The sequence below is a fragment of the Hemitrygon akajei genome, chromosome 6 (genome assembly GCF_048418815.1).
Source record: "Hemitrygon akajei chromosome 6, sHemAka1.3, whole genome shotgun sequence".
Classification (NCBI taxonomy): Eukaryota; Metazoa; Chordata; class Chondrichthyes; order Myliobatiformes; family Dasyatidae; genus Hemitrygon; species Hemitrygon akajei.
Genome location: NC_133129.1, coordinates 148,780,697 through 148,800,481, shown reverse-complemented (window position 1 = coordinate 148,800,481; position 19,785 = coordinate 148,780,697). Strand labels below are relative to the sequence as shown.

At 38.5% G+C, this 19,785-nt stretch overlaps 1 protein-coding gene across 6 annotated transcripts in view; it reads right to left on the bottom strand.

The window, feature by feature from the left end:
* The window catches only part of tub (TUB bipartite transcription factor), a 337,531-nt gene that overhangs the window by 44,129 nt on the left and 273,617 nt on the right, over positions 1-19,785 (bottom strand). For 5 of the 6 annotated variants that reach the window (XM_073049509.1, XM_073049512.1, XM_073049510.1 and 2 more), the window contains exon 4: positions 5,507-5,644. The exons of the other annotated variant lie outside the window; for it this stretch is intronic. In XM_073049509.1, coding sequence (XP_072905610.1) covers positions 5,507-5,644 — 138 coding nt within the window. The remainder of the gene's footprint in view (positions 1-5,506; positions 5,645-19,785) is intronic. 6 annotated transcript variants of the gene reach the window in all.

The window sequence follows — 19,785 nt, the reverse complement described above, 5'->3', positions numbered from 1 at the left end:
GAAATATAATGGAATCAATTTGAAAGACCACACCAAATGGACGGAAAAACAACCAAACAGGCAAAAGACAAAAATTGAGCCCATAGGTTATGGAAACAGTTGAGTGATGGGGCGAGTGAAGTTGAGTGAACTTATCATTACTGGTTCAAGAGCCTGATGGTTGAGGGCAAATAACTGTTCCTAAACCCAGTGGTGTGGGTCCTGGGGCTCCTGCACTTTCTTCCTGATGGCAGCAGCAAGAGCATGAACTGTGATGGTGATCCTTGTTGCTGGATGCTACCTTCCTGCAATTTATAGATCCTTATAGATGTGTTCAATGGTGGGGAGGGCTTTATTGATAATAGACTGGGCTGTATCCACTAGTTTTTGTAAGATTTTCCATTCAAGGTCATTGGTGTTTCCATACCAGGCCGTGACAAGGTCCCACTTGGGAGATTGCTCAAGAAGGTTCAGTCGCATGGCATTTAAGATGAGGTGGTAAATCGGATTAAACGTTGGCTTCATGGGAAAAACCAGAGAGTGATAATAGATGGTTGCCTCTCTGACTGAGGCCTGTGACTAGTGGAGTGCCACAGGGATCAGTGCTGGGTCTGTTGTTGTTTGTCATCTATATCAACGATCTGGATGATAATGTGTTTAACTGGATCAGCAAATTTGCAGATGACACCAAGACTGGGTGTGTAGTGGACAATGAGGAATGCTATCATGGTTTGCTGAGGGATCTGGATAAGCTGGAAAAATGGCAGATGAAATTTAATGCAGACAAGTGTGAGGTGTTGTACTTCAGTAGTGCTAGCCAGGGTAGGTCTTACACAGAGAACAGTAGGGTACTGAGGAGTGTGGTAGAACAAAGGGATCTGGGAATACAGGTTCTTAATTCATTGAAAGTGGCGTCACAGGAAGATAAGGTCATAAAAATGCTTTTGACACAGGAGATGGGATGTTATGTTGAAGTTGTATAAGATGTTAGTGAGGCCTAGTTTAGAGTATTGTGTGAAGTTTTGATCACATACCTACAGGAAAGATGTAACTAAGGTTGAAAGAGTATAGAGAAAATTTATGTTGCTGGGTCTGGAGGACCTGAGTTACAAAGAAAGATTGAATACGTTATAACTTTATTCCTTAGAACATAGAAGATTGAGAGGAGATTTGATAGAGGTATTCAAAGTTATAAGGGGTATAGACAGGTTATTGCAAGCAGAATTTTTCCACTGAGGTTGGGTGGGACTACAGCTAGAGGTCATGGATTAAGGGTGAAAGGTGAAATGTTTAAGGGGAACAGGAGGGGAAACTTCTTCACTCAGACGATTGTGAGAGTGTGGAATGAGCTGCCAGCACAAGTGGTGTATGCAAGCTCGATTTCAACGTTTAACTGAAGTTTGGATAGGTACATGGGTGGTAGGGCTATGGAGGACTATGGTCCCGGTGCAGGTCAATAGGAGTAGGCACTTTAAAAGGTTTCAGTATGGACTAGATGGGCCAAAGGGCCTGTTTCTGTGCTGTACTTCTCTATGAATCATGACTCTATGTACTCTCTACCACACATTTGTAGACGTTTGTCAAAGTTTTAGATGTCACGAAGAATCTATGCAAACTTCTAAAGAAGACATACCATTAGCTTTTGTACATTGTAAAGGAATAAATAGGTAATAACATTTCTCAAAATGTACCCAATCTGATGAGAAATATAATCCACAAAAATCAAATTTTATGGAGTCAGTGGCAGAAAGGAAAGAACAGGAGCTATCCATGGATGCTAGTTTCCAAAACTTTTAAACTATTCAAAATATTAATTCAAACACTACCTTGAGCTTTTTTTATGGGTAGATTCAGTGCTGGATATCTCCTGCTTCCTACACCCACATACGTTCACTCCCCTAGTCAAACCATTCATTTTGAATGTGATTTGTTAATAGTTTACTCCATGTAGTGTAGAACAAAGGCCCAATTTATTTCCTCCTTAAATCAAAGCATCATTGTTAAAATACACATTAGAGCAAGTGCACAATTCACTTGTTGTTGTCCTGGAAAGCCATTTGAAAATATAGACTCTGACTGCCAGTTGGTGGCATAGTGGCATCAGCGCTGGACTTTGGAGAGAATGTTCCTGAGTTCGAATCCAGCCGGCTCCAAAAACCTGGAGAGGGATGGGCTCTGACAGGTTTCGGATGCAATCACCAAAAAGATCGGTGCAAAAAGCTTTTCATGTGGCACTCACACGACTCCACCAGGAGTTAAAGGCACACGCACACACACACACTCACTCTCTGACTGCCTACTGTAATGAACATATATACTCCATAGATAAGGTTTAGTGGTTGGTGGTGAGGCTAGAAACAGATCATCTAGAGAATCCCATCTTCCAACTGTTTCTATGATTATTATAAATTGTATTTGGGGTGAACAGTAAAAATTCCAGTCTTAACTCTTCATCTTAATAATATGACACTATGAAACATCGTGCAATGCTTGACCAAAGTGCGAAGCCCAAGAAACCTGCACAAACCTGACAGGACTAAAGGTGTTGGTCAACATAAGAATGGGAGCTTGCATTTGAGGCTTGTTTGCAAAAATCATCGATAAGGATGAGATTCAACAAGTGAATGGGCTGTGACAGGATATAAGGAGTAACCAGATGGGCAAGGTATAGAAATTGGAAAGTCTGAGAATAAGTGAATGGGTTGGTGGCATGTGAAAATGAAAGTATCTGGTACTGCTGTGACGCAATGAGGAGATGGAGCTCTATCTCAGACCTATGTCCAGGACAAAGGTACAAATATTCATCTGTCCATAATCAAATCAGAAGAGATGATGTCAGTGTCTAACTGATTATGAATCACTGGGTAAATACACTATATATTCTAATTAGTGGAAAAATTCTCCCAGCGATCTTTCTAATACGTGTCCCTATCTTCATCCTCAACAGCCACGTAATGGACTCAGGCCGCACGCTGCCAGTCATGTTTGCTCAACTCAAGTAGAATAATTATGTACAGATTGTGAAAGAGGACATAACCGTCATAAAAGCAAACAAAGTAGGAGCAGCAGTAGGCCATTTGGCCCATCAAGCTTGCTCTATCATCAATAACAAACAAGAGAAAATCTGCAGATGCCGGAAATCCGAGCAACACACATGAAATGCTGCAGGAACTCAGCAGGCCAGGCAACATTTATGGAAAAGTGTACAGTCGATGTTTTGACTGTACTCTTTTCCATAGGTGCTGCCTGGACTGCTGAGTTCCGCCACCATTTTGCGTGTGTTGCTCCATCATCAATAAGATCACAATCTTTTCCCTATAGTTTTTAATTCACCCTGTTGTGCAAAAATCTGTCTAACTCTGTCAACTATATTTAATGAGGTATCCTCTACTGCTTTCCTGGGCAGAAAATTCCACAGACTCACTATTCTGGAAAAAGAAGTTTCTCCTCATCTCTGTCCTAAATCTGTTCCCCAAATCTTGAGGCTATGTCCCCTAGTTCTAGTCTCACTAATGGAAACAACTTTCCTGCCTATATTTTATCTATACCTTTTCATAATTTTATAAGTTTCTATAAGATGCCCTCTCATTATTTAGGATTCCAGTGCGTATAGTTCCAGGCGCCTCAATCTCTCCTCATGGTCTAACCCCCTCAATCAACCTGGTGATTCTCCTCTGTGCCACTTCTAAAGCCATAAATCTTTCCTATAATAAGGAGGCAAGAACTGCATGAGGTACTCCAGGTGTTGCCTCACCAATGCCCTATACCCCTCTGCTCTTAAATTCAACCTCTTTATTAATGAAGGCCAACATTTTGTTTACCATCTTAATAACTCGTTGCACCTGCAAAACACCCTTCTGTGTTTGCATGCACAAGCACTTGCAAATTTCTCTGGACAACAACATGTTGCAGTCTTCCCATGTTAGAGTTGTTATCTTGTTCTATAAATACATTTCCAAATGATCTGTCACTCAGCTGACCAACCATAAGCCACTATCCAGTATTCTTGGCCCAAAGTCAGCCATTCTGATGATTCCCAAATACACTTGACTCTTTTGTCCTCACAAAATAATGAATTCACAAGGTACTGCACTGCAATACAGAATACTACAGCTGTTACTTTATCAGAGGTACTATTCGAAGATGCAGAAACTAACATGAACATTGGTTTTCATACATTAGGCTGTTGATGGGGAGTTTCTGCTTATAGCCACTGACTTCAACAGAATGCTCGACTTACAGTGGCATTAAAAATTAAACTAATCCATGTAGGGATTGTGTTACATAAATAAATTTGGAGAAAACTCCTCCCCCTGGCCAAGACTCAATGCTGTTGGAAGTTATATCCTACAGAGGCAAGATTTCAGATAATATTTAGAAATATGATATTATAAAAGATGTAACAAATGTCAAATGTGACAACATCCTTATGCCCTCTCAGGCTTCATTCTTGAGTGTTTAATTGTTAAATCATGAAATCTAGATTTCACACTGACTGAGATTTATTATTTTTATCTTGAGCTATTGTTGGAATGGAGCGTTTACTTCTTACATTTGACTGTTCAATTGTTAACTTCTTTGCAGTTCAACAATTAATTATCTGTTTGTATTTTAAGTAGTTCTTATATGCATATAACAGTTAAATATGCCTTCAGTAGCTATATAAGGTATAATTCTGGTAAACTGTGCAAGTTTCTTCATTCTGCATTATATAAATAAGTGCTTTCTCATTGGTTAACTTGGTACAGCAGTATTAAAATGAATACTTTCTCATTGGTTAATCTCCATCTATAACTTTGAAGGATTTTCTTAACTCTATGGTATACAAATATCTGTTCTTTGCTAGGTGCCATCTTTGTTCCATTGTCTTTCTCTCGTTGCTTAGTAGACCTCTGTCATTGTCTGTTCAACTTCCCTTTGTTCTATCAACTCTTAATAAAACCAAGTCTTATGTCTCTTTCCTGACTTCTATAAGAAACTTGGATTAAAAACAGCAGAATCCAACACTATCTTATCCAGAATGTTATTTCAAAACTTCATCACTGAGTAAAAACCATTTATTTTTCCCACCGGTTCCTCATTTTTCAAGCCATCATTACCAGATCCTAAAAATGTTTTACCAAATTTACAGCAGATAAAGTCATTTCAAAAGCACACATCAATTGATGTTTAGCAAATCAAAGTATCACAACTCAGTATAGCCATAGCTTAATTTCTTTTTGCATTGTATCAGTGCATATTACACAAATCACAACTTATTCACACCCAGACAAGTTCCATCGTGCATCCCTTTCTCTATTGATAAATCATAGTCCAAAATCCCTTTTCCGAAACTTATTTGTTGTTTAGTTCTAAATGTGTGAATTAACAGCAATTTTAAATTATTACCTACTCCACAAATGTAGACAACATCAAATTAAAAGACCATACTAGTCTGTTTTTCTACATCTCATTGCGGCATGCTTCTCAACAGGAGGATAAGAGGTCTGCATGCAGTTGTCCTTTAAAACCAGTGCAGCAAGCTGACCTTTCTGTTTACCCCTTTTTTCTTTCTTGAGGCTGGCAGATTGTGAGCCTGCAGCTGAGGACTTTGATTTTTTAGCAGCCTTTGGAACTTGCACATCTGTTACAACCTTTACATCCTCATGTTCGGCCTCTTGCACTGCTGCATGGAAATAGTTAGAGAAAACAGAGAGATAAGGAGCAAAAGAAAAAGATACACACAAAGCATAGGGAAGTCATTCAGAGAAAAAGGAACAGTTTAAACAGCTTTTAGATAAAGAGCAAGTATTTCAGACATTACTGCTTGAGATCAGAAGGCATTGAAAGAATATTTTGAAAGAAACACAAATTGTAAATGCTTTGCTGTCTAGAAATTCCTTCAGTTGATAGCATTAAACATGCCAGGCTGTAACCATACACTGCGTACTACCCCTGAAGGTAAATTCATGAAAGTAATTGATTGAAATTCTGAGGCAGAATGCAATGCACTCGTGCAACTATGGTACACATTTTGAGCTACAGGATAAAGATGAATTTCTAGGCACAAACAAGAGAAAATCTGCAGATGCTGGAAATCCAAGCAACACACACAAAATGCTGGAGGAACTCAACAGGCCAGTCAGCATCTGTGGAAAAGAGTAGTCGATGTTTCAGGCCAAAGCCCTTCGGCAGGACTGGAGGAAAAAGCCTTAAAACCTTTAGATTTAAAACCTTTTCAAGTTTTTGCTCAGTTTCAAAAGAGCTGCAAAAGGAGGCCTGAAGGAAGGTCAGATGGGGAGAGGGAGAAGGATGAGGTAGACATGAGGGTTTTTGGCAGGATGTAAAATCTTGGTATCTTACAGCTAAAGGAGGTGGAAGGTGAGGAGAAACCTGAATCATTGAGTTGGTAGCATCAGAGGAGGGTACTGAGATAGAAGATGAATTTTAAAATGGAAATTCTAAAGGAACTAAAGCTGGTTTAGGGTGACAAGGTTAGAGATGATTGCTAAGTAGGGGGATGCAGGATTTCATATGTGAGCATGAGTTTATGGATGAGGTTCATTCTATATAGGGTAGGAGGGGCAATTTGACCCTGAAAGAGTGAAAGTGGGCAAATCTAAAGGTGAGAGTGACATGGATGAGCATAAGAAGGGACTAAAATAAAGATGAGATTCTCAAGACAGAGATGTCATTCTAAGGATAAGGTGAAAATATTTTCTTTTTTTTGTAATTTTTTTAATTGTTCATCATCAAACAAACATTTCTATAAGATGTATTTCAGACATTGTACATATATATCATATAATCATACATGTCACAAATCTCCACATAGTATTTATCTGAGGTATACACTTATAAAAGAGTGGAAAGAAAAAACAAGCAAAAGGAAAAAACTATGTACAAGTAGGGAGTGATCTTTTTTTTACAACATATTCATTGATTTGTGAGAATAAAATCAGGTCTATGAGGCATTATGTAGTTAAACCATTTTTCCCAGTATGAATCAAACTGTTCCAGCTTATGGTTAACAGATGCTGTTATCTTCTCCAAAATATTTCCATGACTGACAACCCACTGGTTCAACCTGAACAATGGTTGAAGAGGAAATGGAATTAATAATAAGTATGGGAACTGGCAGAGGCTGTGAAAAATGGATCAAGTCTTCCTCATGCTTAATTGGATGAAACCACAGCATAAGGCAAGCAGGAGGTCAGAATCCTTGGTATGCAGGTATAGTTTGATGTCATCAATGCACCATATATAGTCGTGATGTTGACACGTGCTAGCAGGTAGTTGAGATTAAGGGAGGGGCACTTAAAGTACCCTGGCAGTGTCAATCACAGTAGGAGGAAAAGATATTGTTGGGAATGCCCTGGCTGCAATTCAATAAAGAGTAATACAAACGATGGCAGTCTCATTACACTGGTCTATGGAGAAGATGGAATGCTTATGAAGAAGAGAGGCTTACATAGAAAGTTTCAAGAAAAGGTATAGGTTCAGAGTTTGGGCATGCAGAGCCGGGAAGATGATTAACCAGGGGGATAAGTAAAAACAGGTGAAATGGCAACATGATATTTCACCATTAGTACTGTGAAACCCCCAAATTGCTCATGTCTCTTGGTTTGCCTTGCCTGTTTTTTTTTACATTGGATACTAATTGGTACTCCAGAAACAACTGTGCTAAAGTATCAATTTTCAGAAGAATGTTTTTGCAGGTTCCCTCTCAAATTCTGCATATTACCAAATATAAAAGATACCAGAACAATCTGACAATATTTTAGTAACATTTCAATTTTAAAAATACATTTCCTGTGATGCACTTGAGAGAAATTCTGGTGCAGTTTTATTTTATAACTGGTAATGGATTTAACACAAATGACTCCATCTGTGAAAAATTCAATTTAAAATAATTGAGAAGAATTTTAAAGTATATATTGAACTGTTTCCTAATTATATTGTGCAGTCACTTTGTAAATTAGAATGAAAAATCATATACAAATCCGTGAGCCCTTCAAAGGCAATTAATAGGGACAATGTGGAAACTTGTAATGATAATTAATCTAGATAGAGGATGGTTCCTAGGGTGATTTTTTTAAAACCTTGATCAGATAGTCAACATAAACTATGTTCAATGTGATTTGTGCGTAAAATTTTGCAATCTTTTATGTTGTTATGACTCTGGCACTGAAGAGATTCTTGTCTCCTATCCAAACCCCATGCACTATGAATCTAATTCCTGTTAAATTTTCCTCACAAGTGAGATTTTTAAGATCACCTTCACTGTCCTCTCAACATCCCACGCCCCAGCTGGACGTATTAGGAATCACAAACCTGACAAATCAATTAAAACACCAACAAATTAAGAATCAGATGAATGTCACAGAGATTTATTTATTTGAGAAATCACAACACAAATGTGCCGATGAATGGTTGACATTGTGAGGTATTTCCACAATACCAAATGCTCTCATTTTGGAAATCTAAACTTAAAAATATCTTTTCATGTACTATCCAAAACACCTTATTTTTAAAATTCTATATTCTGTAAGTTTAATTACAAGCTGCATCTCATACATAGCAAGCATACAAATATATAGGAGGATGAATTGAATTGGCTTTATTACTTACATCCTTCACATACTTGAGGAATAAAAATCTTTATGTTTTGTCTCCGTCTAAATGTGCAATGTGCAATTTATAGTAATTTTTTAATAAATAGTATGTACAACAGGACAGTCAGTATAATATAGAAAGACAACTGTATCAGCGCAAATTAATCAGTCTGATGGCCTGGTGGAAGAAGATGTCCTGGAGCCCGTTGCACCTGGCTTTTATGCTGCGGTACCAGTTCCCGGATGGCAGCAGCTGGAACAGTTTGTGGTTGGGGTGACCTAACAAGTTTTGAATCATATTCCGAGGATATAAGCTTCAGAATTTATAGAAACCCAATTTGCCTAATGCTGCTTAAAATTGAGATTAATTGCATTATACATCCTTCAAATCACTGTACAAGCAAAAAGTATACAGTACCCAAGCTTTATGTCTGACTTTAGTGTGGGATTCTCACAAAATAAAGTTCTGTATCACTAAGAACTCCCAGAATTCTAGTATATATTCAATAGACTCCTGTCCTCCCCTCAAATAAAAACAGTAACTCAGGCCCGTGACAAGCTGCATTTTGTCAGCTCAGAATACTAATAGATGTATTAACATGTTTTCTTGCAAGCCCAGTAAATGCAACATCTGAGATTTGAACTTTGAGCTGGGTGTAAATTTGTTATTGCTTATTACAGAGGAGTTCATCATATATTGACATTTTCTGGTATCTACAGTATGGAAGTCATTTGGGCTTAGCAAATTCATGGCCATTTGCTATTAAATAGTGAAAATCGAGCTGTGATATATCCAAGACACTAGCTGGAATTTCTATAATCAGCCTTTGTTTTGACATCATTAGTCCTGCTGTCAGCTTAGCACTGGCTTGCTGATCTACTCACAGGACTTTGTTAGTCTGATCATGCAATGGACTCACCTCATTGTGAAAGTGCCCCAATGCAAATAGACAAATCGTCCTGCAAATTTAGCAAGAATAAGGCCAAAAGTGGTGAGAGAGAGAAATTGGCTAACAGATTTCAGACTCCAAGTGACAAGTTCAGTTGTTGCCCCAAGTCTGGTTTATCACCTCTGTGTATTTTTGGCACATAGGTGACACACAAACGTGACTGCAAAGTGAAATATCCTTTCATTCTTCATTCGCCTTAAAATGAGAGTGGAATGTTAAAGAATTTGATACCGAATGCACATTTGCAGTTCTAGGAATGTTACCTTTGATCTGTATGATTCAGTAGTGCTCATCCCAAAACATATAATGTTAGTTCAATTTTTGATGTCTTAAGACACACAATTGGAAAAAATGATCTAGATATCAATACGGATGTAGTCCGAGGAAATCTGCAGATGCTGGAAATTCAAGCAACACACACAAAATGCTGGTGGAATACAGCAGGCCAGGCAGCATCTATAGGAAGAAGTACAGTCGACGTTTTGGGTTGAAACCCTTCGTCAGGACTAACGGAGAAAAGAGATAGTAAGAGATTTGAAAGTGGGAGGGGGAGGGGGGAGACCTGAAATGATAGGAGAAGACAGGAGGGGGAGGGATGAAGCTAAGAGCTGGGAAGTTGATTGGAAAAAGGGATACAAGGATAGAGAAGGGGGAGTATCATAGGACGGAAGGCCTTGGAAGAAAGAAAGAGGGAGGGGAGCACCAGAGGAAGATAGAGAACAGACAAGGAGTTATTGTGAGAGGGAAAGAAAGAGAGAAAAAACATATATAAAAAATAAAAATAAACAAACAAGTAAATAAATAGATAGATATGTATGGGGTAAGAAAGGGAGGAGGAGCATTAATGGAATTTAGAGAAATCAATGTTATATAAGGAATTACCTTATATTCTGTCTGGGTAGCCTCCAACCTGATGGCATGAACATTGATTTCTCTAACTTCCGTTAGTGTCCCTCCTCCCCTTCTTACCCCATCCCTATTGTTTATTTATTTTTATTTTTTTAATATATTTTTTTCCTCTCTCTTTTCCTCTCACAATAACTCCTTGTCTGTTCTCCATCTTCCTCTGGTGCTCCCCTCCCCCTTTCTTTCTTCCAAGGCCTTCCATCCTATGATACTCCCCCTTCTCTATCCTTGTATCCCTTTTGCCAATCAACTTCCCAGCTCTTAGCTTTATCCCTCTCCCTCCTGTCTTCTCCTATCATGTCTGGTCTCCCCCTCCCCCTTTCAAATCTCTTACTATCTCTTTTTTCCATTAGTCCTGACAAAGGGTCTCGGCCCGAAATGTCAACTGTACTTCTTCCTATAGATGCTGCCTGGCCTGCTGCGTTCCACCAGCATTTTATGGATGTAGTCCATCTGCTCTCTGGAATCTGGGAAGATGAGCCTTTGGTAAGTTTGCCTGTTGAGTTGCTGCTGTTGGTTTTGGGTAAAAGTGAATATTTCAATGAATACATTGAATCATGTATTTGTGTATTAATGTATGTGCAAACACTCCCAAGTGCAAGGCTGGAAATGACTATACATGAAACATAAAAGGTAAGGACTAGGTTTACTTAGACATCATCATGTTGGTGACATCTGTTGACGGTAGATTTTCCTGAAGGATTACTATACTCTTGGCTTGTTAGCAATTACTATATTTCTGTTTCTATAATAGATAATAGGTGCAGGAGACTGGTTATGTAACAGAATGAATAGATGGAAAGCTTACTGTAGACCCTCATTTCCCGTCATTCTGGTTCTCATTTTCACAATTCATTAGTCTTGAAACACAAAGATAAACTACAGAATGTAAATTTATAATATAGGTTAAAGGGCTTAAGGAAGATCACCTCTGAGTGACATTTCAGGTTGGTGTAGCCTTGGGAAAGGGGAGGTCTCCCGTAGTTTCTGTTCCACTCAAGTTAAATAAACCCAGTGAATGAAAAAGCACAGTGGTACATGGAATACTTAGATCAAGAAGCAGTCAGCACCTGCAAAGATTCATTAATCTGTTGGTTTACAGAGAGCCAGAAGATGTTTCGCTTAAGGTAAACTCAGTAATACGCAAGAGCAAAGTTGTCAGGCACTTGTATGAAGAAAGCTCAATCCAAGATACAGTTCTTCTGTAATGAAGCTCAACGATGAAGTTCATGAAGCAATAAGCTCTTTTTGTACTAGATCACTTCAGTCACACCTGAAACCTTGGACCTTGTGCAGCACTGACTTTCCATGGGGTTGGGCTTGAGAAGGGTTCCAATCGAAGACAAGCAGTCAGAAGAAAGGCCAGCTGCTTGGATGGAGGATTCTGGAGGCACTAGTGGGAGTCAGAATGGATCAGCAGATCGGCAACTTGGAAGGAGAAGGAAATATTCAGATGAAAGGTAGTGGATGGGACTGACGTACAGATAGTAAATTATTGAAGTAAGGTTTCCAGCATCAGTCTCAAGCCTGGTCAGGCAAACCCCATTTAAATCACATTGTAACAGATATGAAAGGTGCTTTATCATAGTCCCTCATGAGGGACTCATCCAGAAAGTCATGAGGCATGGGATAAGTGGAACCTTGGCTGTTTGGATAAAAAGATTGGCTTAAAGGAAGACCCCTGCTATTTGTGATTTTTATAAATGACCTGGATGTAAAGGCGGAAGGATGGGTGAGTAAGTTTGCGGATGACACAAAGATTGGAGGAGTTGTGGATGGAGCTGCAGGTTGTCGAAGGTTACAAGAGGATATAGACAGGCTGCAGAGTTGGGCAGAAAAATGGCAGATGAAGTTCAATCCGAACAAATGTGAGGTGATGCATTTTGGAAGGACAAACCAGAAGACTGAGTACAGAATTAATGGTCAGTTACTTAAGAGTGTGGACGAACAAAGGGACCTTGGGGTTCAAATCCATACATCCCTCAAGGTCGCTGCGCAGGTTGATAGGGTAGTTAAGAAGGCCTATGGAATGCTAGGCTTCATTAACAGGGGGATTGAGTTCAAGAGTAGAGAGGTCATGTTGCAACTCTACAAATCTCTGGTGAGACCGCACTTAGAGTATTGTGTTCAATTCTGGTCACCTCATTATAGTAAGGATGTGGAAGCTATGGAGAGGGTGCAGAGGAGATTTACCAGGATGTTACCTGGTTTGGAGAACAAGTCATATGAAGCAAGGTTAGCAGAGCTGGGACTTTTCTCTTTGGAGTGTAGAAGAATGAGAGGGGACTTGCTAGAGGTCTATAAGATTATGAGAGGCATAGATAGGGTGGCTAGTCAGTACCTGTTTTCCCAGGGCACCAATAACAAACACCAGAGGGCATATGCACAAAATTAAGGGAGGAAAGTTTAGGGGAGACATCAGGGGTAAGTTTTTTTTACACAGAGGGTTGTGAGTGTCTGGAATGACTTGCCAGGGATGGTGGTGGAGGTTAAAACATTAGGGGTATTTAAGAATAAAAACACAGAATGCTGGCAGAACTCAGCAGGCCAGACAACATCTACGGGAGCAGGTAGTGACAACATTTTGGGCCGAAACCCTTCATCAGGGGTATTTAAGAGCCTCTTGGCCAGGCACATGGATGAAAGAAAAATAGAGGGTTATGGGGTAGTGTGGGTTTAGTACTTTTTTTTAAGGATTATATGGGTCAGCACAACATGGTGGGCTGAAGGGCCTGTACTGTGCTGTAATGTTCTATGGTTCTATAAGCAAGGTAATCAATAATCACTGGTACGAAGTGCCATCCAGGCAAGCATTGTACATTGTCAAACATCATTGCACAAGAGCAGGCTCGTCTGTGCCTTACCATAAATATAGAGATTCTGCAAACCAGCTAACTTTCCCCTCACCTGGTGTCAACTATCACCTCTAGTGTGTCCTCCTACCCTCCCCCCCCCCCCCCCACACCTTCTTATTCTAGCTCCATCCCCTTCCTTTCCAGTTCTAATGAAGGGTCTCAGCCCGCAATGTTGACTGCTTCCTCCTCTCCATTGACACTGCCTGATTTGCCAAGTTCCTTCAGCACGTTCTGTGCATTGGTACACCAGAGAAGACCATGATTTGACTTAATAATTTTCCAATAACATTTTACTTTTCTTGTAGATTTCTGTATTGTATAAAAAGTGTGAAGTCATGCAATTCAATTTCAAGGAAATACCCAAGCTAGCAACTTAATTGAACTTTGCAAATAAGCATTCAGTCTTAAAAAGACCATCACAAATTTTAAGAATTTGAACAAGGATAATAACATGTTTCCAACATCATTGGCTGTCTGCAAATAAATGCTGCCTCAGCAATTTTTAGATGTTAATTTAGAAATCTAGAACATGGACTAAATCTAGAATAGGATAAAACCTATTGTACTGCAAATGTATTATTGTGCATGAAAATATCAGCATACTTCTGTTAAATAACATTGATGGTAGCTGCCTACTCCATATCATCCAGCCAACTAATATTCACTCCATGCCCATGCTCCTTAAAATGCCAATAGAAATTGGCCACTGTCATTCATTTAGACGAGGTTATTCTGAGCAATTTAAACTTGAATTCAAAGCTCCCACCCAAGGTTCAGATACAGCTTTAGCCTAAGCAATCCTGCTGGGTTCTTTAACCAGGATGTTTCCTACATTTCAGCAGGGAAAACAAATCTATTAGTGCTGCTGCCTGGAGCTTTTAAGCTTCTCAAAATAAGAACATCTCATATCACTGTACAGTGTCTCATAAACCCAATGTGTTATCTGTCAGCTACTCATCAGAGAGGGGAACACCCCAAGGAGTCTTGCTTTGTCTCTAAGTGAAGTTGAGGTGAGTTTTGGTTAACTTCAGGAGCATTTATGTTCTGACATGCTGAATTTCAGCATAAAGTAAATGCAGAGCAGATTTTAGACTATATAGGCATTGAATTTGGGGTACAATTTGAAAACAGCCTGACCGTTCATGAACTCCTGAGATTAAGTAGCCTTTTCTTGAATTTGACTATATTTCTGTTTCTGCATTTTGATAACTGAAGAATAAATTTTGGAATAGCTACCTCAAATTTTTTAAAAATGTAATCAGATTAAACATTACTTAAACTAATAAAGTAATAATGTTAGACAATTCAAACAATCTAGAGCAATTCATCCATCAATATTAGTATAAAATCCACAATTATCCATTAAAGTATAAAACTAAAATCAATTAAACATTTGATAGAATAGGGAATGACCAATTCAGATTTTTTTGAACATTCCAGTTACATTTTACTGTACATTGTTCTTGGCTGGACAAGAGGTAACTCCATTTTAAGTAAGTAGACTTCAGGAAGAAAATGTAAAATTTATAAATTAATGGTAAAGTGGTAAGTGATTTATTAAACATGTTTATTGAAATCAGAACTCAATCACATGAATACAAGCCTGTTCTATAGTAAATGTTATGATGTAAATCATTACAATGGGCAGCCTTCAGATTTTATTGTATCTAGCTTTGGTGAACCAAGTGCTGTTTTGTGTGAAGTGTATATGGGTGGCTTGAATCATGGGTAGAGAAGATCAGGGACTTTGCTGGAGTAGATGAGGAAAAGTCAGTGATGTATTTGGATTTAAGATAGCTTCAGATAAGGTCCCACACAGTGGCTTGGTGAATGGAGGTTAGATCATGCGGATTAGGAATAATCATCAAATGTGGATTAGCAGTTAAGAGAAAAAGTGAGAGTCATAGTCTCAAAATAAAGAGCATTCAGGACATGCACAATGGGCCCACATTTTCTAATTAGATCATCTGTTGAGATGTGATACGAATTAAGCACAAGTCCAACACAGCTCAGCATACTCCACTCTAAATATTATGATTAAAAGATCACCTGAAAGATCTCCAGCAAAAGGTAATTTTGAATTCAGCCTCTGCAGAGACTCTGTTCACAGAGAGTCACAGAAGGTAGCTAAGCACCAGCTAAGACATTGACTAATAGGACTCCTTAGAAGTTGTTCATCAAGGGAAGGTGGTGTAGCTATTTGGTGTCTAATCAAGCGAAAAAGCTTTCCTTTTGCTTAGGGAGAATAAGTAATGCAGGCAGAAGGCTGAGTGCCCAGACTCTACATGAGAGGCCAAGTGAAAGAAAATGAAGGAAAATTCTTAATAAAAACACAAAATGCTGGCAGAACTCAGCAGGCCAGACAGCATCTATGGGAGGAGGTAGTGACAATGGGAGGAGGTATTTATTTATTTATTTCCAGCACCTGCAGATTCACTCGTGTTGCGAAGGAAAATTATTGGTGTTTGAAAAATATATCCATTGACTTCCATCAGATGGTCTAGGTTTGCTCATCACTTTCAGAAAGCAAACTTGAGGAAAGTTGAGGAAGCCTGGGAGTTTACCATACACATGTCCATTTAATGTAGCCGTGCTTGTGTTTTTTCCCTCTCTCGTAGTTCCTCCATTGAAAACAAAAGACCATAACAAGCAAGTGAGACTGGCAATGGAGCAAGGATTTCTTCTAACATTTTGGCCCTCGCTGGCATAAATTAGATTTTAACCTAAGACTGATTAATATTTTAGATTCACATCTATATGTACTGGAACAACTTAATGTCCTTTTCAAAATGCTTCTGAGAGATGTAGATATGAATTATCATTCTTTTGTTTTTGGAATTAGATTTCACAGTAACAATACAGGAGAAAATGCATCAATATATTCTGATCAAATATGTGTAATCATCATGAGCCTAATCTGCGATCTCTATTTAGTGGCTGTTTATTGTCTAATTCATCAAGGAACTGTTTTTTTTATTGCTAGTATGCCGAGAATGGTTGGATTACTCCTTTATCACGATTCATGAATCATCTGTTGGAGTGATTGCATTCATGAAATATTGATGTAAAAAGCAAATTGCAGTTCTGCAAGGACTTAAAACAACATGATTTATGGTATTCCTTCAGAAAAACTGCTGTTCAAGGTACTGAGAAAATTAGCAACAGAAGCCACTTGCACGTAAGAACAGTGCACCTAATTCTGTGCAGGCCATTCATACCCAAAGAATTCCTGTAATAAAATGAGGCCTGTTAGTTGCTGAGATATGAGGATTGCCCAAGGAAAGGGATATGTTGCTGGGATCAAGCAAGTACCATGGAAATATATCTCATGAACTGATCATGTCAACTTTGTTAATTAGTTGAATTCACATAACTTTAAATTTTATATAAGGACTTTTCTAATCAGAATGATGAACTAACAATTTGTAATCAGCTAAATTAATAGCAATTATATTATAGTTGAAGTAGAAATCTAAACTGGGCTAATGATAAAAGGCCCATAAATGTACACATAAGATTAAATGCGACTTAACATAAATTTAAGCCAAAAATCTTTAGCATTACAAAAATTAAATTCTTATTGAGATTACATATATTTATACAATAAAACTTATCTGGCCAGACAACACAAAATGTTGCGATTTCAGATCAACTAACTCATATTTTACAATGAGAATGGGTTTTGCTATACCTGTAAAACTTGCTTACTGCACTTGCTGCCTGGACAGGCCAAAATTTCCACTCCTTATCTCCCAGCTAACAATAGCCCTAAGGGTAACCCTACAGAAAGAAAGGACAAGCAACGAACCCTAATGTCTGCCTCCTATTAACCCACCAAATAACTCAGTCAGACAGGTGTTCTATTCTTTAAGAACCATCTCCAATTTTTTTCCTCTCTCCAGGGCAGCAACTATCAATCCAACAGGTTGGCAGCCAATGCATATAAATGCCAGGGAAGAAACAATTGTATCCTGACAACAAAGCAAACTGACAGTCTCCATTATTCATTGTTTCTAATTATCAAAATAATATGTTTATAACATTGAAAACAATATCCCAGTGTAATTTTACAGTGACATTCTGGTGACTGTTTTGAACTAGCTTTTTTTGCTACAAAAAAATGACATTCAAACCCATTGATTAAATTACTGTCTTGTCAACCTTGGGTATCTACTACCGTCAGTTTATATTGATTTTGACATTCTTTTGCTAACCTGCTGTGCATTCTTTTTGTATTCAACAAAAATGCCCAAATTCAATATTTCATTTTAAACAATACAGAGCTGAGCATTGAAACTTTTTCACCGCCATCCAATACAGATGTTATCTAATTTATGGCATGTAATTTCTTATGGCTTCTCTTCTGCCAGTTGAGATCCCTTGGAGACTATTGTACTTTGATACACATATGTAACCATGGAAATGGGTAGCATTGGAAAGTTATTAGACGATGTAGGGCAGAAATCTCTCTACAGCTTTAGCCTAAAGAGAAGAATCCCAGGTCCAGGACTAATTTTCCTCCTGCCGCGAACTAACTTACTTTTTTCTGCAAGGAATATATTCCTGATTAATTCCAGAGGCTGGGCATCCAGAAGTCAATAAAGTTCATCTAACTTCATACACAGGTAGTGCTTAGTACAATGCTTTACAGTACCAGTGACTCAGGTTCAACTCCTTCCACTGTCAGTAAGGAGACTGAAAATTCTCCACATGACTGCAGGGGTTTCCTTCGGGTGCCCGTTTCCTTTCACAGTCCAAAGACGAACAAGTTGATTGGGTAATTGGTCATTGTAAATTGCCCCTTGATTAGGCTAGGGTTAAATCAGGAATGCTGGGTGTCTTGGCTCAAAGGACCAGAAGGACCTATTCTGCCCTGTATCTCAATTAATAAATAAAATAAAATTATGCCCAGTTTTTGTATGATGGATAATTAGGTTAATGAACTGAGGAATCATGTTTAGTTATTCTAAATTGTCATAAATTGTTTGAATTATGTACCAGAGCACCATATTCGAGCAAGAATATCAAGATGCTAAAGAGTTGAGGTAAGATTTACTGGAAGTGGGAAGGGGATTTAGTTCTTTGGAGAACCAAGAGAAGCTGAAAATGTTGTCATTGGAGCAGAGAAGTTAGAAGTGTGGTTTCACAGAGATCGAAGGCTTTACATATTCTGTTTTCAGCAATGGGAGGATCGGCAAACAGAAATTACTGATTTAAAGTAAGTGGTCTTAAAAAAATGATGAAATCCAGAAGCAGTACTTTGTAGGATAGTGGAAGCAGATTCAAATGCAAACAAAGCCAGCACTTGAAAAGGAAAAGAAAATGCAGTTTTGTAGTGAAAGGGTGGGCGAATGATAGTAATAAGATAGTTCTATTAATGAAATGGTGTAGACATGATGTAGCAAAAGCACTCAATGTATGCCGCACAATTATATAACTGCATTGAATCATCTCTTATAACACAGGAGAAAGGCTTTCAACTCATTAATTCATGTAGAATTTGAACTGAAATCTAATATCTGAATCATCACACCTTGCTGTACATCATTATTGCCATTTAAAGCAAGGAAATTTATTAAAGCTGCTAAGTTTATTTGTCTGTGATCTATTTAGAGTCAAACTTTCACCCCCAATTTGCAGTGCTATTTGAATGAGAAACAATTTTAAACAGATTACCACGTTAAAACTTGAAGAAAATCACTTTTGAAAAGGAAAGTGAATCTGCGTGATTGCTTGGGAGTTTCTGCTTACATGAATTTAAAAGAAGTAAGCTAATTGTTGGTTAATAGGAGATTGGCTAATTGACTAATTATCATCAGCCAGTAAAAAGAGATTTGGGTTAAACAGAGCAACCAAAATTCTACTAGTTTTAAGATGGTGATGGGAAATGATAGGACAGGTTTGGGCCCTAAATTTGAGTAGGGCAAATTTTGGAGGAGCTAGACAGGATTTAGTGGAGGTCGATTAGGTGAGCCTGTTTAAAGGGAAGTGAACAAATGGCAGGTGGGAGGCTTTAGACTGTGCTAGTGTGTGTCCAGGAGCAGCATTTTCCTGTTCTGGTGAAGGGCAAATCTGGTAAGCTTAGAGAACCTTGATTGATGAGGGATATTGAGGGTCAGTCAAGAATAAGAAGAAGGCATAAACTAAGTTTAGCAAGTTGGGATTGAGTGGATCCTTTTAATAATAAAAAGATCAAGAATCCTCTAAAGAGGGAAACCTGGAGGGCAAAGAGAAGGAATGGGATGGATCTGGCAGGTAAGGTTAAGGAAAATCCCAAGTGGTTCTATTATTTTGTTAAGAGTAAAAGGGTAACTAGAGAGAGAGAGGTGGTCTGTTAGAGTTCAGCAGGGCTGCCAGTGTCTTAAGCTTCAGGAGATGAGTGAGATTTTTAACAAGTATTTATCTTCATTGTTTGTAGTAGGCCTCCGTTAGTCTCGATAGACCATGGATTTGCACCTTGGGAAGTTTCCAGGGCACAAGCCTGGGCAAGGATTTTTTTTT